This window comes from Pleurodeles waltl, chromosome 5 (genome assembly GCF_031143425.1).
Source record: "Pleurodeles waltl isolate 20211129_DDA chromosome 5, aPleWal1.hap1.20221129, whole genome shotgun sequence".
In the NCBI taxonomy this organism is placed as follows: Eukaryota; Metazoa; Chordata; class Amphibia; order Caudata; family Salamandridae; genus Pleurodeles; species Pleurodeles waltl.
In genome coordinates this window covers 698,492,223-698,511,392 of record NC_090444.1, presented here as the reverse complement: position 1 = coordinate 698,511,392, position 19,170 = coordinate 698,492,223, and the positions used below count along the sequence as shown (strand labels likewise).

Here is a 19,170-nt window from a genome sequence, read left to right as displayed (position 1 = left end):
AAATTGCTTAAGAAAAGGGGGTACAAGAAGAAAAGCAATGGGGGGCGCTAAATTAGTGGCAATAAATTACAACTGTGTCCACAAAAATGATTTGCATAAACTAGTTAATCATCTTTAAAACAGTAGGAAAGACTTTTTTTTAACGTTCAACAGGTGCAAGAATATATAGGCATCGTGCTGAAAAGAATTCACATGCAAAGATGTACCTTGCTTAGAGAGACAGTCTGCTCCAATGGATTGATTGAGTTTGATGCAGCTGCTGCAGTGAGCTGTGCGGTCAATGCCTGCAACTGGACGACGAGGCCAGCATCCAAAGCTTGAAGCAAAGAAGGCTGTGGTTTCTGCTGCTGAATCTGTAGTGTCTGTACCAACTGTTGAAGCTAGTGGAAAATACAAACCCTGAGAATTAGAACATAAGACAACCTATCTATGTTCTTACTACAAACAGATAATGAAATACTACCTAAGATTCCGGCCCTACACAACATGTCATATCACCTGTTCAGTTATAATGTCATACAGTCCAGACAGAAGAACAAAGATACTACGTGCTGTATTATGTACTGTGGCAATATTTCGTAGTTCTAAACTCCTTTCCCGACAAAGTGGTAAATTCAATGTAAAGTATGAGAGAAGCCCAAGTAAAAAGGCTCTTAATGCTGTAATAGGTTGTAAAGGTGTCAGTGCAGTCCCTGTATACAATTGTTTTTTGTTTTTGTTTTTTAAGTCAAAACATTCACTGGAAATGCAGCATGGTAAACTCTGGCCAGACAGAGTGGACAACAGTTCAGAATTAATTGCTTGTGCCCTTGTGTTTTATATAGCTCAGTGCTTAAGATATTAATGCAAGCTGTTAGCGGCTATGCTACAGAAAAAGCATGTAGTTGTTAGATGTGTACCTTCTGTCCTGTTGAACAAATCAGACATTCATCTGGTTTTGTTATTTCAAGTTAAAAACCACGGGTACAGGATGTATGTTTAAGTATATGTGATACTGCTCCTTCACCAAAGACCCAAGCCACACTTAAGTGCTTCTGAAAGCAGTGGTGTTTGCATACGAATACTGAGTGAATCTTGGTAGCCAAACTTTGCAATCATCAGACTTAAGTTAAACATTGAGCAATAGATTTGATGTCTACCTTGTAGAAAAACAGCAAACAACGCAAAAGTAGGCAAACCAATAAAGGTTCTGTTATAATCTTGAAATCACAGAGACCAACTTGATTTGTAGTCAGTTTATTAGCAGACTCCTTGCATAGCACCTTCCTTCTCACTGCCTCTGACCGCCCGTCGCTTCTCTTCATCAACATTCTAAGGTGCACTCCTGGTTGTACCATTAATCAACATTCCAAGGGACGGAACGAAGTGTACCATTTTACTAATAAGAACCTTACAAAAGGGATTATATGGAAATGGAAATAGGAAATGGTATAGGAGAATAAAACAGTTGTAGATATAACTATGACAACATATTATAATACTTATGGTTGAATTACTCCAACAATTATATTACAACACTTCACCTTCCCCACCAATGCAACAAAGGAGAAGGAACATGACACAATCACATGTTACAGTTGGACATTTTCTTTGTCTCATATCCGTGAAATCCCCCACCTGCACAATGAACCTGCATCCCCATTGGATCATTGTCACTCCTCTCCAGAACTTTGTTCTGACCAACTGGGGTCATTTTGGGTGGTAGTTAAACGGTCCATACTCCATACACGACCATCTTCCAGGGTTACCACATTCTTATGTACCTTAGTAATTCTTAATGGCTTTGAGAACCGACTTCCCTCCTACCGAGTAGATCCTGGTAGCTTTATTCTGACCCATTGGCCCACTCTCAAATGTTTACTTTTAGTACCCATTTTGATGTTATACCAATCCTGGTACCTCCTCTGGTTCTCTCTTACCTTCGCCAATACCTCCTTACGATGAACAAAAACGGGCTCCCCCCCTCCCAACCAATTCGGGTTTAACTTAGTTCCTGGTTGTCTACCTTTAAGAGATACAAAAGGGGATACACCCGTGACCAAATTGGGTGTGGTGTGATATGACCACAACATACTCTCAATTGCGCCTTCTCCTGAAACTCGAGACACACTGGCTAACTGCAAACACTCCTTGATCATCCTGTTGACCCTTTCTACCAGACCGTTTGCCTTCGGGTTGTATAATGCTGTCCGGTAATGTCCGATTCCACTGGTTGTCAAAAATTCGACCATGGCGCTTGAAGTGAACTGCACTCCATTATCAGTCACAATAGTACTTGGAATACCTTCACGGGTAAAGGTTTCTTTAAGGAATTGTATTACATCATGGGTGGTTACATTATGTACGGCCTTGGTCATCACCCAGTGTGTGTGATAATCTACTAACACAACAATGAACCTGGCTCTCGATCCTGGGCACGGGAGGGGTCCTACTATATCTAACCCAAGCTTGTCCCATGGTTTGGTGGGGACCTCAACTGGAGATAAGGGAGCCTTGCGCATGCTTCTGGTTTTATCACTCAATGAGCAATGGGTACAATCACGAACAGTATCCTCAACTAGCCTGTCCATTGTGGGGAACCAGTAGGAGGCTCGTAGTTGGTTCTTAGTCAAAGTCCTTCCTAGATGTCCCTCATGTGCCAATCTTATCAGTTTTTCCCAGAGTGCTTTGGGGGGAACAACTCTCTCACCTCTCATTACTAGGTCTTCGGTTAAGTGGAGTTCAGAACGTACCTCCCAGTACCCCTTTACCTCCTCATCAAGTTTCTGACAACTATTAGGCCACCCCCTCAAAATCATATCTTTCAAGGTTTGTATAATCCTATCGGAAGATGTAGCTGTGACCCATTCTTCTTTGGTAATACCTGACAGTTCTACATGAAACACTGGGTCAAAGCTCTCGTTAGATTCATCCTTCCCACCCTTCCTGGGTAGTCTAGAGAGACAGTCAGCCACCACATTTCTTTTGCCGGGGACATATTGCATGTCGAAATTAAAGCTTTCCAACCCCATAATCCACTTCGCAATACGAGGGGTGGCTTGGTCTTTACCTTTAACAGTAAATAAAGAAATAAGGGGTTTGTGGTCTGTTCTAATCACAAACGGCAGTCCCCATAAGAAGTACTTGAAATGACTGACGGCCCAAAAACAGGCTAAAGCCTCCCTCTCTATTGTGGAATAATTTAGTTCTGCCTCCTTTAATGATCTGGATGCAAACCCCACGATCCTTTCTTGCCCATTTACACATTGGGATTGGCACCTAAACCTTTTCCACTCGCATCTGTGGTGAGCCACGTCTTCCTGGTGGTGTCAAAATTCCCTAACATAGGGCAGTGGACAATGGCTTCTTTGACTTCGTCAAATGAACTCTGACTCTCTTCATTCCACACAAATGGTGTGTCTTTCTTTAGTAATGCTCTCATAGGAGCAGTAACTGCTGCAAAGTTGTGAACAAACTTGGACATATACTCCGCTAAACCCAAAAATGATCTCAATTCATCTTTATTGGTAGGAGCTGGAGCTTCCTTCACAGCCACTACTAGATCACACTTGGGTTCAACACCATCCTTACTTATTTTATGTCCTAAGTATTCCACAGATTCAACCCCTAGTTGACACTTATCCTTCCTGATGGTCATGCCCGCTTTATCTAAAGCCTGGAAGACTTCTCTTAAGGTTGCATTGTGCTCACCTTCCGTACTCCCATATACTAGTATGTCATCCTGAAAGCACATAACTTGCTTGATCTCCTGCAAAATCATCTGCATGATTCTTTGGAATACCGCAGCAGCTGATGCGAGGCCAAATGGCATCCTGCGATATCTAAATGCCCCAAATGGAGTAATAAAGGACGTGAGCGAGCGTGAAGTAGGGTGTAGCTCCACCTGGTGGTATGCGGAAGATAGATCAATCACACTAAAATGTTTAGCGGACCCCAACATGCTTACCATTTCATTGTTTTTGGGTAAGGGAAATCTATCTATCCATATATTCGCGTTTAAATCCCTCAAGTCCACACACAGACGAATACCTCTTCCATTGGGTTTCTTTGTGACCACATTGGAGCCAACCATTAAGAGCTCTCAATAGGTTCTATTACTCCTGATTTGACCAACTTGCCCAATTCTTCCTTCAACGGTTCCCTCATTAGATACGGGACAGATCTCACTTTATGTACCACAGGTGTGGCACCCTCCTTGAGTTTAATTTTGTGCTGGAAGTTTTTCAACAACCCTAATCTATCATCAAACAGTCTTGGACATTCTTCACACACTTTCACAAAATCTCTGCAAATTTACTAGTAACACTTGTTCCTTGCCGTTGGGATCCAGTTTGATTCCGAGCTCCTTCTGGTGCCTCCATCCCAGTAAATTGGATCCCTTCTCAGTAATGTACACCTCTCCTTTCGTGTGTCTGTCCTTGAACATAATGTCTAGTTCTAGCATTCCCTTAAGAGGTATTGGGTCGCTGTTGTACCCACCCGGTTTAAGGTTGGCAGAGTGCAATTTGTAAGCCCTCATTTGGAACTTGTCAACAAAAGTTTGATAGTTCAAGAATGTATAAGGTGAACAAGAATCGGCAAAAACCTTCACCACAATATCATCAAGCCTGATGTCACACATAGGATAAGCGTTGTTGCGGGATTCTGTCCCCTGCTTCCCCTTGACTTGTAGAATAAACTTAGTACCTAAATCAGTAAATTCTTCTACTCTGTTTATTTTTTTCTTGGTGAACTTATCATTTTTGCACACCCTCGCAAAGTGCCCTTTAGCACCACACTTCCTGCACATGCAACCACGCGCCCGGCACAAAGGATTATTTGCTAGATGTTTGGGGTTCCCACATCTGAAACATCTTCCTTTAGTTATGTCCTCATTAAAATTCCTCCTTACCGTAGTGGCCATCACAACTGACTCTTCATCCTTATTGTCCACCCCCTCATCCTTTGTATTGCCACCTTTTATTTCTTTCACACTATCTACCTCAGGTGTGTTTTTAATCTCTCTCATACATTCAACTGTATGCTCAATACTCCTTGCCATATCCACAGCTTCTTTTACAGTAGGGTTGTGAGTAAGGAGCTTCTCTTGCACCCTTGGGCTATTAGTACACCTAACTAACTGATCACGGATTAACGAGTCTTCTAGGTCCCCAAAAGCACATGTTTGAGCAAGCCCTCGCAAAGAAGCTATGTAGGCTCCTACCTTTTCGTCTTTGGCTTGTACTCTGCTGAAGAATCTATGTCGTTCTAATACAACATTAACTTTGTGCCCAAAATGACCCTCCAGCCTGTACAACGTTTGTTGGAAAACATCAAAATTATCTCCATCCTCCTCTCCTTCTTCTTCATTGACTGTCAGACTCTCATATACTTTTCTACCTTGTATTCCTATGTTGTGTACTAGTATATGTTGCTTCCTTACTGCTGTAAACTTTTCTCCCCCTATAGCAATTAAGTAAGACTGAAACAATTTAGACCATTCCTTCCATGGTAATAATGGTTCGCCAATTTCATTTAAAAATGGGGGAGGTTGAGACATCCCCGCAGCAGCCATCTTGTTCTCTTCTTATTTATAGTGAAATACGTAATAGCGTTACTAAATGGTGATGTATTACTGATTTCTGCTGATGTTTTGAGAGATTTCTGCCTCTTTCCCCGTTTTTTTTTTCTTTTACAATAACCTGGCACTTGTTCTACAATGATGTGCCCTTCGCCTTACAACTCAACACCATACTCTGCTTTTCAGAATCAGATAGTGTAAATTATACATTACATTCTTTGAAATTCCTATCACAATGTGTTCACAGTCTTAATACAGCCAGCACTTGTGTATAATATATATTTTACACGACTACGCTCTTATTTTGAAAAACCTAACACAACAGGCTTTTATTTTGAAAAACGTTCCTCTACAGGGCAGCTCACTTCAGTCTCGAGGATTACCTCACTTCACCTGACCGAGTCCCTGAGGTCACAGATATCCGAAGTTTTGCCGGTAAGCTCGTCACACTTGGTATTGTAGGATGTGCTCCGTTTGCTGAAGTCCCCTCAGTGCTTCGTAAAACGCCGCCGTGTTCGTTCTCCGCTCAGCCCCGTGCCAGGACGACCACACGCCACGCTTCAGCGCCGCACTGAAACGCTTTGGGTTTATTCAGAACGTTCGTATTTCTTGCTTAAACCGTTCTGAGCCGCCGCGCTGCACGGAGCCGCCGCGCTACACGGACTCTCCCGCGCCTCAACTTGGTACCAAACAGAGGCGCTCCTTCCAATGCGCTGATGCTATGGTTCAAAACGGATGTTCAGCCAGTATGAGACCATGTACTCTCACACTGCCAGCACGATTAGTATGCGCCGCACAAACGGAGGTATATTAAGCGCTTGAACGTACGCGCTAATATGCCCTAATCTCCACTTAGCTTTGACGAAGATTTTCTTCAGCACTATAGCTTCCAGCCAGAATAAATGTTAGTTCTTTATAGCATACCCCATAAAGTTCCATCCACTTAGCACTTCACTCTGTATCTTCCCATATCGTATGCTGAAACGATCTCTGATGTTCTCCGCCCACTTCTAGACACACAGGCGCCACTTGACTGTACCTTCTTGGCTCCTCAAATGGAATGAGGCAATTCACTGTGGTGCTGAACAAAATCAGGGGCAAGGAGTCTTTACCGCCCCTGCGCAGTATCCCATCCTCGTCGCCAAAAAGTTCTTCTGTTATAATCTTGAAATCACAGAGACCAACTTGATTTGTAGTCAGTTTATTAGCAGACTCCTTGCATAGCACCTTCCTTCTCACTGCCTCTGACCGCCCGTCGCTTCTCTTCATCAACATTCTAAGGTGCACTCCTGGTTGTACCATTAATCAACATTCCAAGGGACGGAACGGAACGTACCATTTTACTAATAAGAACCTTACAAAAGGGATTATATGGAAATAGGAAATGGTATAGGAGAATAAAACAGTTGTAGATATAACTATGACAACATATTATAATACTTATGGTTGAATTACTCCAACAATTATATTACAACAGGTTCTTTGTCTACAGGAGGCTTACATTGATTTTTTTTTTTTTTAAGTATTGTTTCACTTTTGTCCTTTTTTCTATGCAACTGTCTTAAGATATTTGAAAAGTGTTCTAAAAATGTTTTTTTAAATTAATAAAAGAAACATTATTATAACACTTTTCTAATATTTGTAAGCCAATTACATAGAAAAAAAACAAAGGCGAAACATATTTGCATGTGGGAAAGACGAAAGAAGACGGCATAACAGAGGAAGACAGCAGACTGCTGAACAAAGGAAGACAGAAGAGGGAAGACGGGAGAAGAGGGAAGACGGCAGAAGAGAAGACATTAGAAGACATAAGATGGCATGCGGTAAACAAGTCAGCGAAGACAGAAGACAAAAGACGGTGTGCAGAAAGAAAAAAGACGGACAGCAACAAAGAAAAAAGACCTCAGTAAAGTAAGGCGGCATGCCGGAAGCAAAAAAAGAAGACAGCAACAAAGACAGAAGCGAAGAATGAAGACAGCACGCAAGAAGAAAAAAGTACCACCTTCGGCATCATAGCCAGAAGGAAGGACAATGGCCAGTGTCCAATAGGAAGTGACCAAAAGAAGTACTAGGTCCAAAGGCAACTCAACAGCAAGACCATCGATAAAGACAACAGTAAGATAATGGTAAATTCAGGTAAGTAAGGGGCTGGTTACAAGCCCCTTTTATGCTTTTTTTTTTTTTTAAACAAGAAAAGATATTGCAAGCATGCGCGCACGCACGTGTACAGGCGAAACCTAAAAAGATTATTTCAACCAGACTTCCTTAGATGCCAGCACCGGCAGGGCTCATTCCCATGATTCAAAACCCTCACCCACAACTCCAGAGGAGAGGAGATTGAGGGCAGTGAACATTTGCATCTCAATAAACCCAGATCAAGAATCACCTCCCTGCAGTTATCCAAAGCACTTACAGACAGCCTTTAGAACATTACTGAAAACACAGCTGTACAAGAAAATATTCAACTAGTGCTCGTGGTCTCTGTAGAATATGTCATCCAATTGATGCATTTGTGCCCCATGTGGGGCTGGGTCATGAAGCAGACTGTGGGGGACAAACATACAAGTAATATAAAAAGCCACAGAATATGCCAAAGAGGAGAGAAAATACTAGTACTCCAATAATTTGCAAATCAAAACTGTGTTGTGCAAAACATTACCAACAAATGCACTGGAGAAATAGCTAAGGCATCCCTTAGGAAGGGAATTCAGAAAGCCAAACAACTCACATTTTGATTACCTGAGGCCTGTTTCCATTGATGAAGGCACCGTGATAAACAATTTACTACCTATTTTTCTTTGCAAGTGCCAAAATACTATTTGCTTACGCTAGATAATAAAAATGTTAGGTTCACACCCTTAATAAAAACCTGCTTAATTGGACAATTCAATAGAACTTTACAAGGTTAACTGGATGGAAGCCTGAAACATTTAAACTGCTTTTACCATTATTCCTATGCTAGGTTTTCTTTAGTGCATTGAGGAATGATAGCAATAATCGCTATGAGGCACCCTCATCTTTATTTATGCAGCATCAAGCTGTATGTATCACAACTCAGTAAGTTAATTTCAACAGGCAATAGGCAGCCTAACAACTAAATCCGAATCCACTACCTAATGTTCATCAAGCAATGCCCTGAATAATTCTGAAAATTAGAAGAGCAACTCCGGAGAACAAACATGGAACCATGGGTCACTATAGCTACATAATGGTAACGCTGACCCTACACATGTTTGGTATCAAACATGTCGGAATCATACCCCAATACTGTTCCCAGTATTGGTTGTAGGATTCCATGCACTACGGGGGCTCCTTGGAGGACCACAAACTTTGCTCCTATCAGTTTGCTGGGTTTTCCTAGGCAGCCTGCGCTCCTGCAATCCTACAGACAGGTTTCTGCCCTCCTGCTGCTCGAAGAGCTCAAGCTCAGAAAGACAGAACAAATGATTTCCTTTGGGCGAGAGAGGCAACACCCTCTCCCTTTGGAAATAGGTGTTACATGGCTTGAGAGGGGTAGCCTCCCCAAGCCACAGTTATGCTTTGAAGGGCACATTTGGTGCCCCGTCTTTGCATAAACGGTTTGCACCACTCCATAGACCCCCCCGGTCCCTGCTCTGGCACGAAGCTGGATAATGGAAATGGGATTTAACTCTCCCCTGTCCATCACCACCCCAGGGGTGGTGTCCAGAGCTCCTCCAGGTGGCCACCTGATTCTTTTATCTTGAATCCAATGTGGGCCGAGGACCTTGGGAGCATCTGAGTGGCCAGCTCAGGCAGGTGATGTCACAGCCGTCTCCTGATAGGTGGTCACCCTACTAGGGTTATATAGGCTCTCCCTTCTAGGGTTGGATCCTCAGACTCGATGTGCAAGATTCCAGCAGATCTCCAATGCAAAGTTTACTTCGACTCCTGGCCACTGGAACTGCAACTGGACTTCACAGGAACCTACAATTTGCAGCTCCAGGAGCAACTATGCTCTGCAACATTGTTTTCTACGGCTACTTTCCAGCAACTGCAACGTCCCCGGCTGTCCATCCTCTGAGAGCGACAAGCCTTCAGTCTGCACCAAGAAGCAAGAAGGAATTTCTTTTGGAGTGAAGGAGTCACCCCCTACATCTGCAGGCACCAACTGCAATGACGATCTGCTGCATAGGTCCTCTCTTCTGCAACTCTGCGTGGGTCCTGCAACACAGGTGGTGGTCTTAAGTGGTCCCCATGGTCCCCACTATCAGCTGTCCAATTTTGGAGATGGCGAATCTTTGCCTCGCACAACAGTACCCCTCTGCAACACGAATCTTGCAACTACCAAGGTTTCAGGCTCCGTGTAGCCCCAGCCTCCAGCACTCCTTCCTACCTGCAAACGTGTGGTCTACTGCCTGCTGTTCCAGCAACATGGGACTCCTTTCCAGGTGTGCTGAGAGGGCCTCACTGCGACTCCTGTGCCGGCCACCTGTGAGTTGCCTGCAGAGGCTGCATCTTCGACATTTGGCTCTCCAAACTGCTGAGGGTCACCTGGGACTCCCCTCCTTGGTTTGAGTCCTCCTCAGACCTTACTGGTCCACAGCAGCCTTGCAACCCTTCAGCTAAGACAATGGACTTTGCCAAGGCTTGAAGGTGGTTTTCCACTGTCCACCTTGGATTCAAGATGGCAGAACCCAGGGAGCCTCTGGAGAAGCTCTGGGCACCACTCCTGGGGTGGTGACCGACAGGAGAGTGGTCACTCCCCTTCCCATTGTCCAGTTCCGTGCCAGAGCAGGCGTAGACTGGTTTATGGAGGGCACCAAATGTGCCCTTCAAAGCATACCAGTGGCTTGGGGAGGCTACCCCTCCTATAACAGGTAACATCTAATTCCAAAGAGAGATGGTGTTACCCATCCCCCCCAACCCCCCAAAAGGAAATCCTTTGTGCTGCCTTCCTGGGCTTTAACCTGTCTGAGGGGTGGCAGCAGCTTGATCTGCCTGGAAAACAACAGAAGGCTGGCAAGCAATACTGGGTGTCCTCTAACGAGCCCCCAGAGTGCATGGAATCATACTTCCAATACTGGCTACAGTATTGGGGTACGATTCCGACATGTTTGATAACAAATATTCCCAAGTTTGGAGTTACCATTGTGTAGCTGGACATAGGTAGTCACCTATGTACAGTACATGCATAAGATGGCGTCCCCACACTCACAAAGTCCAGGAAAATGGAACTGAGTTAGTGGGGGCACTTCTGCTAGTGCAGGGGTGCCCTCACACACAAAACTTGCACCCTGCCCCCTGGGCTAGGAGGGCATAACATAAGGGTGACTTACAGTGATCTGGTGCAGTGACATGTAGTGAAAAGGTGCATGCACCTTTTCATGGAGGCTGCAATGGCAGGCCTACAGTTACATTTTACATAGGCTCACCATGGGTGGCAAAATATTTGCTGCAGCCCATTGGGATCCCCTGGTATCCCAATGCCCTGGGTATCATATACTAGGGACTTACACGGGGGCACCAGTATGCCAAATGTGAGGGGTTATATGGTTCAAGAAACTACGTTTAAAAGGAGATACCATAATCACTGGGGTTCTGGTTAGGATCCCAGTGAACACAGTGAAACACACTAACAGGCAGTAAATGGGGGTAACCATGTCAAGAAAGAGGGTACTCCACACCCTTCCCCCACCCACCTCACCCCCCACCCCCCTCCCACACACACACAACAAATGACAATAAGCCTAACCTTGTCTAGTTGAGTCAAGTGGAAATACCTGGAGAGTCCATTTGCATTGAAGTGGTTATACCCAGATCTATGTTCCACTGTATAGTCCACCCCCTGTAGGGATATGAACCACCTTAACAGTTTGGGATTTTTTTCACCTTCATTCTGTTTTTGCCAAAGAAGGGGCTTGTGGTCTGTCTGAACAAGGAAGTGAGTGCCAAACAAGAATGGCCTCAACTTCTTCAAGGCCCCGACAACAGCAAAGGCCTCCCTTTCTATGACTGACCGATTTCTTCAGGTTTAAGGAGAATCTCAGTCTGTACAGGCTCTGTGCCGATGTTAGTATGCATTTTCTGATTCTCACTTTTACCAGATAGTGATCCAGGTAAGGTAACATGTGTTCCTTTGCTTCACAAGGGAGTAGCCACCACTAAAAGGCATTTCGTAAAAACCATGTAAAGCTATTTTTATCCCAAATGAAAGCATTTAGAACTGGTAATCGGAGTTTTTGTCAACAAACCTGATAAATTTATTGTACTTTAAGTTAATTGGGACACAAAGGTAGGCATCCTTGAGGTCCACGGTCACCATGTAGTCCCCTTCATTCAGCCTTGGGAAGGCCTGCTGCAGTGTGCTCTCCCTAAACTTCTGTTTTTATTAATTTGTATAGGAACCTAGGGTGTATGATGGGTCTCAGTGTCCAGGTTTGTCCTAGGATAAGGAAGTATACTAAACATACTCATTTATTGTATTTCCGTATGAGAAAGTTCTCTATGCCTGCATTTTACAATAGTTGTTTTAGCTCCAAGAGTCATCATTCTTCTCTCTTGCAAGCCCTTTTCTTTGATTTTGGATTTGGCTGTATGTCCTGTAGTTCTATGCAGAATCTATGCAGTATTAAGTTTAGGACCCATTTTTCAGAGGCTGTGTCCAACCCTGGAAGTAACTTTCCAATCTGGCCCCAACAATGGTTGACCTTTTCCTGTGGCTCTAATTCTGCCTCAAAAATCTGCAGTAATTATGTGATTGCCATGCAATGCTGATCTGTGGAACTAAATGGTTTCTTACCTGTAGGAGTAATTTTGCAGCTTGAAGGATTTTCTCGATTCACATGCTGTACAATATTCCGCCATCTAATGGTTTGGTTCAGAATTCGTCGCTGTATCAGTGGTCATTCTCTTTGTTGTTTTTCTTTTATCTTATTTTTTTTTTATTTTATTTTTTAAAGCTTCATGTGGCCCAACATTTGATGCCTAATCCAGCCTCTCCTGACATCAGACGCCCTTCCCGAAAGCTTTGACGCGTGGACGGCCTCTTCAGATTCTCTCTTTTTTGATGCTCCCCTATCTTCTGGGGAGGTGAGTGGGTCCCATGTGATTCAAGCAAATTCTTTAAAGTACAAAACGAAATAGTTACTTAACAGTAGGGTAAGTTTTGCAGCCTGAAGGTTTTTCTGGATTCACAAGCTGTGCATGTTTCCGCCATCTAGAGGTTGGGTCCCGAATTTTTGCCTCTTGTTTTTTTTCTTTTTTCCTCTTTTGGGCCTCAACCACCATTTGGTATTAGTTACGTCCCCCGCATGCCATCAGACGGCACCCCGGAAGTTTCTGTGCATGGTAGCCATCTTTGGATTATTTTTCCCTCTGCTATGGTTTTCTGGTTTTCCCCCCTCTTTTTTTTTTTTTTTTTTTTTTTTTTTTAACTCTGACCTCTTCCCCACCTATTTGTCCTGTTCTCCTTTCTGGGGAGGTGGGTGGCTTGCATTTGAATCCAGAAAACTACCCAGGCTGCAAAAACTATCCAGGCTGCATAACTACTCCTACTGGTAACTAACCATTTCATTTTGCAGCATGAATCCTTTTCTGGATTCACAAGCTGTGCATCACATTGTGTAGCAGTTTCTCCCCTTCAATTGGGTTGGATGCGTTGAAATGTTAAACTTGGAAAGAGGTGCTGTAAAACCTTCTGTTCCACATGGGCTTCTTTGTGCATTTGGATGTCCACACAATAGTAGTTTGTGAACGTGTGAGGGGATGCCGATGTTGCTGCTGGGAAAAAAGTGTCTATGGGCACGTTTGCTATGAATGGCAGGGTTGCACCCTTTTTCCTTGAGTGTGCCTTTGGGTGGTGTAGCAGTTGTTTGCCTGCTGCTGCGTAGCATGTTTGCATTGTCTCCACGATCCATCTCGCAATGGTCCCCTTTGTGACGGGGGTTCCTTTGTTGGATTTATTATATGTAACATATGTTACTAGTATATTAGTGACCTTCTAACACCCAGTGTATTTAGCTTTTTCTCCATTTCTGTCTGAGAGTTATTGAAGAAAACTGGTAACTGCATGGTCTGACGTGAAATTTGGTTACCACTTTAGGTAAGAACTGAGGGTTTTATTTGGGATCTTTTGGGGAGGGTTTGTATTTCTTTTCCACTCTCGGCGTATCTCCCTTGGCTGATGCTGGTTCCTTGAAGGCCTCCTCACCCAGGTCCAGCATGCTGGGTAACATGGGAAGATATAGGCTCCCCTTACTTGTTGGTATGAGGGTCTCCAGTGGGAAGCAGGAGCCCCCTTTATCTTCCTCCAGGGTTACCCCATATATCCATCCATCACCTGTTCTTTTTGCAATTGTTGCCCTAAGTGGGAAGGGTATGCCCAGACGTGGGTCCTGTGCTTGCTATGCCATCAGATTCAAGCTAGCCTGGCTGATTTCCCGAAACCGGTCCCAGGATGCTTGTTTCTGGTCCAGTGAGGACCTGGCAGTTCGGGCTGGACTGTTCCCATGGACAGCAGGGTTAAGACTGATTTGCCTTTGGCTGGATCCAAACTGGATTTGCATGGCAAGCAAAAAAAAAACTGATGGACTAAACTCAGATCTATAACTGGGGTGGATGTTTGATTTGTTCCGCATTCTGTCCATCATCTGTCCTTTTTGCACTTGCTAATAGTGGCATTTTCAAACTCTCAGTTCAAAAATCTATTTCACCAAAAGATGTATGTTTAAATACAAACTCCATATCTCTATCGGCTCCCAATCGGAAACTACACTTGAACGATGCTTCAAAGTAATCCCCATGTTACCCTATGGGAGAGTTAATGATATACTGCTAAATTTGTTTTTCACTATCAGGTCATGTAAAACACACCAGGGCATGTCCTACCTTTAAATATACTGCACCCTGCCCATAAGGCTGCCTTGGGCCTACCTGAGGAGTGACTTACAAGTAATAAAAGGGAGGCTTTAGGCCTGGTAAGTGGGTGCACTTGCCAGGTCGACATGGCAGTTAAGAAACTGCACACAAAGACACTGCAATGGCAGGCCTGAGCCATATTTACAGAGCCAGTCATGTGTTCGACACAATCCGTGCTGCAGGCCCACTAGCAGCATTTGATTTATAGGCCCTGGGCACACAGTGCACTTTACTAAGGACTTACTAGTAAGTCAAATATATCTATCAGGATTATCCCAATCACCAATACAATTTAGACAGGCACCCTTGCACTTTAGCACTGGTCAGCTATGGTAAAATGCCCAGAGTCTAAGCCGGCAAAAACAAAATGTAGCACAGAGTCAAAAACAGGAGGTCAAAAATAAAAAGTCTGGGGATAACCCCACATAAAGGGCCATTTACAAGAGCAGGCATTAGGGTTTCCAGAAGAAAACATGATTGAGGTTTTTCTTCCTCAATTTGTACCCTATACTTTTCTGCTGCATGTTTAAATAACTTGGCTACACATGCCTACATCGTTGGCGGGGGTGGGGGGGCCTGGAAGGGTAACTGTTCCTTCTCTTCCTCATAGGAAAAAGTAGTATTTCTCCTCTTGGGACTCTGGAGTAAGTGGAGGTTCAATTTCTTCAACCTCTTTCTCCCTTTACACTTTTGACATCAAAATCTTCTGGGGTATGCAAAACTCCTTTAGGTTTTCATAGAAATTCTTCTCTTTCTGGATTTCAGCCTCAAGACACCTTTCTCTTCCACTCCACCTCTGCCGCCTTTTCTTTGACATCAAGAATTTGTGTCTTCCTCTTCAGCACCAAGGAGTCCTTCAAAGAGGTCTTGGTCAGCCAGCTTCATTGTTCTGCTTGCAGCCTCTCTGTTTTAGATGCTGAAGCATCTTTTCCTCTACCGTCTTCCGATGTCTCGGATTTGCCAATTCCTTCTGCGGAGTCACTTCAACGTCCTTCAGTCAGATTTACGTGTCTTAAGCTGTTTTTTTTTTTTTAGGCAGATGACTCTTACCTCTGATTTCTTTGATTTCTTGGTTGCCTGATCTTTGACGATCTTAACTTCTGCGTCCAAAGTTTCTTAATTTGCTTCCTCTGCGACACTGTTATCCTCTTCACTGGGGAGGCCCAGGTCCCTCAGGGATGGTGTTGTCTGCTAGCCCTTCATGCTGTTATGGGCCTGTCTCTCTCACCCCCTTAGAGTCTTCAACATGAAGACTGAGCAGGCTTCGTGGTTGACGGGAAGAACCGAGGTTGCAGACTGGGTGCTTGTCCTTCTGTGAGAACCTGTGGTGGCAGTTCTCAGAATATTGGAAGTGTCTCTTCTCCATTTGGGCCCTTCAGGGAGCACCCTGAATGGCCATTCTCAATAGTTCTTGAAAAATATTTTCCTTAAGTTGAATACTCCTCAAGTATCTGTCCCTCATGATGGTTTTAACGTCTCCAGTGAACTTTGAAGATTTCTTGGAATTTCTTCCTTGTTTCGAAGCTGCTTCAGCAGGTTTCCAGGCCCAAAGTCGGAAAAAAAGAATCTGAAAATAGTGACAAAAGATGAAAGGTTCTTTGGGAAGAGATACAGCGTCACAGGAAGCACCAAATGGGCAGATTCATCGATACCCAACAACAAGAAGCAAAAAATAAAGGACTAACGAAGATGAAAGAAGTTGGAAAATTCCAAACCACTAGATGGCGGAATAACGTAGAGCATGTGAATCCACGTCCTCTACATTCTGGTCTTCTGACAGAGGTTGATCCTCTACGCATCTCTCCCATGAATTCAGGGTTCCCATAGACTTTTCAGTGGCATTATCAATCAAAAGTTGCTGAAGGGTTTCAACCACTGTAGTAACAAGCATCTGCTCCACATAGAGAGGTGTGTTACTTATATTTGCCTGTACGCCTTGATTGAAACCCGACACACTCAGCCAGGCAGGGTGGTTCCCATAATAATTTGTCTACTTGCTGAAGCTGCTGCATCCAGTGCAGACTTTAAGCAGGTATTTGCAATGTTTTTCCCCTTTTACGCCAGGGATGCTGCCCTTTTGCAATGTTGTTCCTGGGGGTGCTTCATCAGCTCCGCCATCTTGTCCAGTGCTGGTACGCATATCTGTTGAGCAGAGCATTTGAGTTGGCTATTCCCCATTGAGTTGCTGGACCCCCTTCAGCATTTTTCCCCCACCATATCCATCTTTTAGCTTTATCTGGTGGTGGGTGTTGGTATATTAACCCTCTTTCTGGCTGTGGCAGCAATGACTGAGTCTGCTGGCTTGGTTTCTCTTTTATATAGAGGGTCTTTAGATGAGTGTCTGTACCTTTTCTCAGTCCTTAGGGTTACTGCCCTAAAAGCCGCTGACTCTTTAAACACTTCTTTTCTATGATCCATAAAGCTTCGTAGCACTGGCAGGAAGGGAGGCAACAGTCTCTATAGGAAGAAACGAACGAGTTACTTACCTTCGGTAACGACTTTTCTGGTGGATACATTAGCTACCTGTGGATTCCTCACCTAATGAATACTCCCATGACGCCAGCATTCGACGGAAATCTTCTTCCTAGTCTCTGCACGTCGACGAGGACGTCACTCTAGCCCACGCGACGCCGTCTGACGTCATACAGGCAATAAGAGGTCCTCGACGACGTGCCGACGTCAGTACCAACATTTTTTACGTGCATGAGAACAACAACCCAATGCAATGAAAGAGCAAGGCAACATCCCATAACATTGTAAAATACACAACATTGCAATAAAATTGTTGTAGATTTAATATAACTTTTTTTTTTAAACCAACAAATATATGTAAATCATGTATATACACAAAAATATATACATATATATATATATACATATAAATATATACAAGTATCCATATATACATCATCTATTGCAATCCTGAAGACCAAGAGGAGCGCACTCAAGGATTACTTGGTAAGACCAGAAAGGCAACGGGGAGGCGGGTGAGACCGTGAGGAATCCACAGGTAGCTAATGTATCCACCAGAAAAGTCGTTACCGAAGGTAAGTAACTCGTTCTTCTGATGGATAAACTACCTGTGGATTCCTCACCTAATGAATAGAGTCCCAAAGCAGTACCACCACTCCCGGTGGTGGGTGCCGAAATGGTCAAACCAAGAAATCCTGCAGCACTGACCGTGCAAAATGGCCGTCCCTTCTGACCTCAGAGTCCAAACAGTTATGTTTCGCAAAACTGTGAAGGGACGACCAAGTTGCGGCCTTGCAGATGTCGACCACAGGAACACCTCTGGCCAAGGCTGAAGTGGCCGACTTAGCTCTGGTGGAATGAGCTCTAATGCCATCAGGAGGATCCTTCTTTGCCAAAGAGTAACAGATTTTAATGCAAAGAACAACCCACATGGAGAGAGTGTTCTCTTGTGGACTGCCTTTCCTCTCCTCTTGCCCACGTATCCGATGAACAGCTGATCCTCCAGCCTGAAATCCTTCGTTCTATCAATGAAGAAGCTTAACGCCCTCTTTGGGTCCAAGCGATGCAGTCTCTCTTCCTCCTTTGAAGGATGAGGCGGAGGATAGAACGTGGACAAAGTAATTGTCTGGGCCAAATGGAAGGGTGAAACAACCTTCGGGAGGAAAGCAGCCTTGGTCCTCAACACCACCTTATCCCCATAAAAAGTTGTATAAGGGGGTTTTACTGATAAGGCCTGCAACTCACTCACTCTCCTTGCAGATGTTATAGCCACCAGGAAGACTGTTTTAATAACCAAATACCTTAAGGGGCAAGAATGCATAGGCTCAAAAGGGGACCCCCATAAGGAGAGTGAGGACCAAGGACAAATATCATTGAGGCATAACAAATGGTTTTGGAGGATATTTATTTAGAAGACCTTTCAAGAATCTGAGAATAGGGGATTTAAATAACAATGGTTGGTCTGGAAGACAAATGAAGGCTGACAAAGCCGACAAATAACCCTTAATGGTAGCCACTGCACAACCCTTCTGACGTCCGACAGATGAGCATGTAAGGGATCAATCTGTCTCTCCCCACACCACGTAACAAATTTAGACCACCTATTAGCGTAGATAGATTTAGTGGAGTGTCGCCTGGCCGCTAAGATAACATCCACCACATCAGGCGGGAGAGAGAAGGAACTCAGGTTGCCCCGTTCAATCTCCAGGCATGTAGGTGTAGACTCTGGAGGTTGGGGTGTAAAACCTGCCCCTGCAACTGCGAGAGGAGGTCTGCCCTGAGAGGGAGACGGAGTGGAGGGCACAGTGAGAGTTGGAGAAGGTCTGAGTACCACACCCTCCTTGGCCAAACCGGAGCTATTAAGATGACTTGGGCCCGGTCTTGGCGAATCTTCCTCAACACTCGAGGAATCAAGGTTATGGGGGGAAACGCGTAAAGCAACTGGTCGCACCAGGTTATCAGAAACGCGTCCCCCAATGCTCCCTGCACCGGATACTGGAGGCTGCAGAATAACGGACAATGCGCGTTCTCCCGAGTGGCAAACAGATCTATCCGAGGAAACCCCCACATCTGGAAGATTAAACTAACTTGATCTGGATGGAGACGCCACTCGTGGTCAGCCGAGAATTGGCGACAGACTGTCCGCACGTACATTCAAGACCCCGGCCAAATGATTTGCTACCAAGCAAATCTGATGGTCCTTTGCCCAGGACCATAGTCGAAGAGCTTCTCTGCAGAGAAGGTACGACCCTACTCCTCCC

General features: G+C 44.4%; 1 protein-coding gene across 3 annotated transcripts in view; it reads right to left on the bottom strand.

The window, feature by feature from the left end:
- Positions 1 to 19,170, bottom strand: part of SCAF8 (SR-related CTD associated factor 8) — a 1,507,655-nt gene that overhangs the window by 1,313,789 nt on the left and 174,696 nt on the right. For all 3 annotated transcript variants that reach the window (XR_011203719.1, XM_069234634.1, XM_069234635.1), the window contains exon 8: positions 207 to 380. Coding sequence is in view for 2 of the 3 variants with exons in the window: in XM_069234634.1 (XP_069090735.1) it covers positions 207 to 380 (174 nt within the window). In the remaining variant the exon portion in view is untranslated. The remainder of the gene's footprint in view (positions 1 to 206; positions 381 to 19,170) is intronic.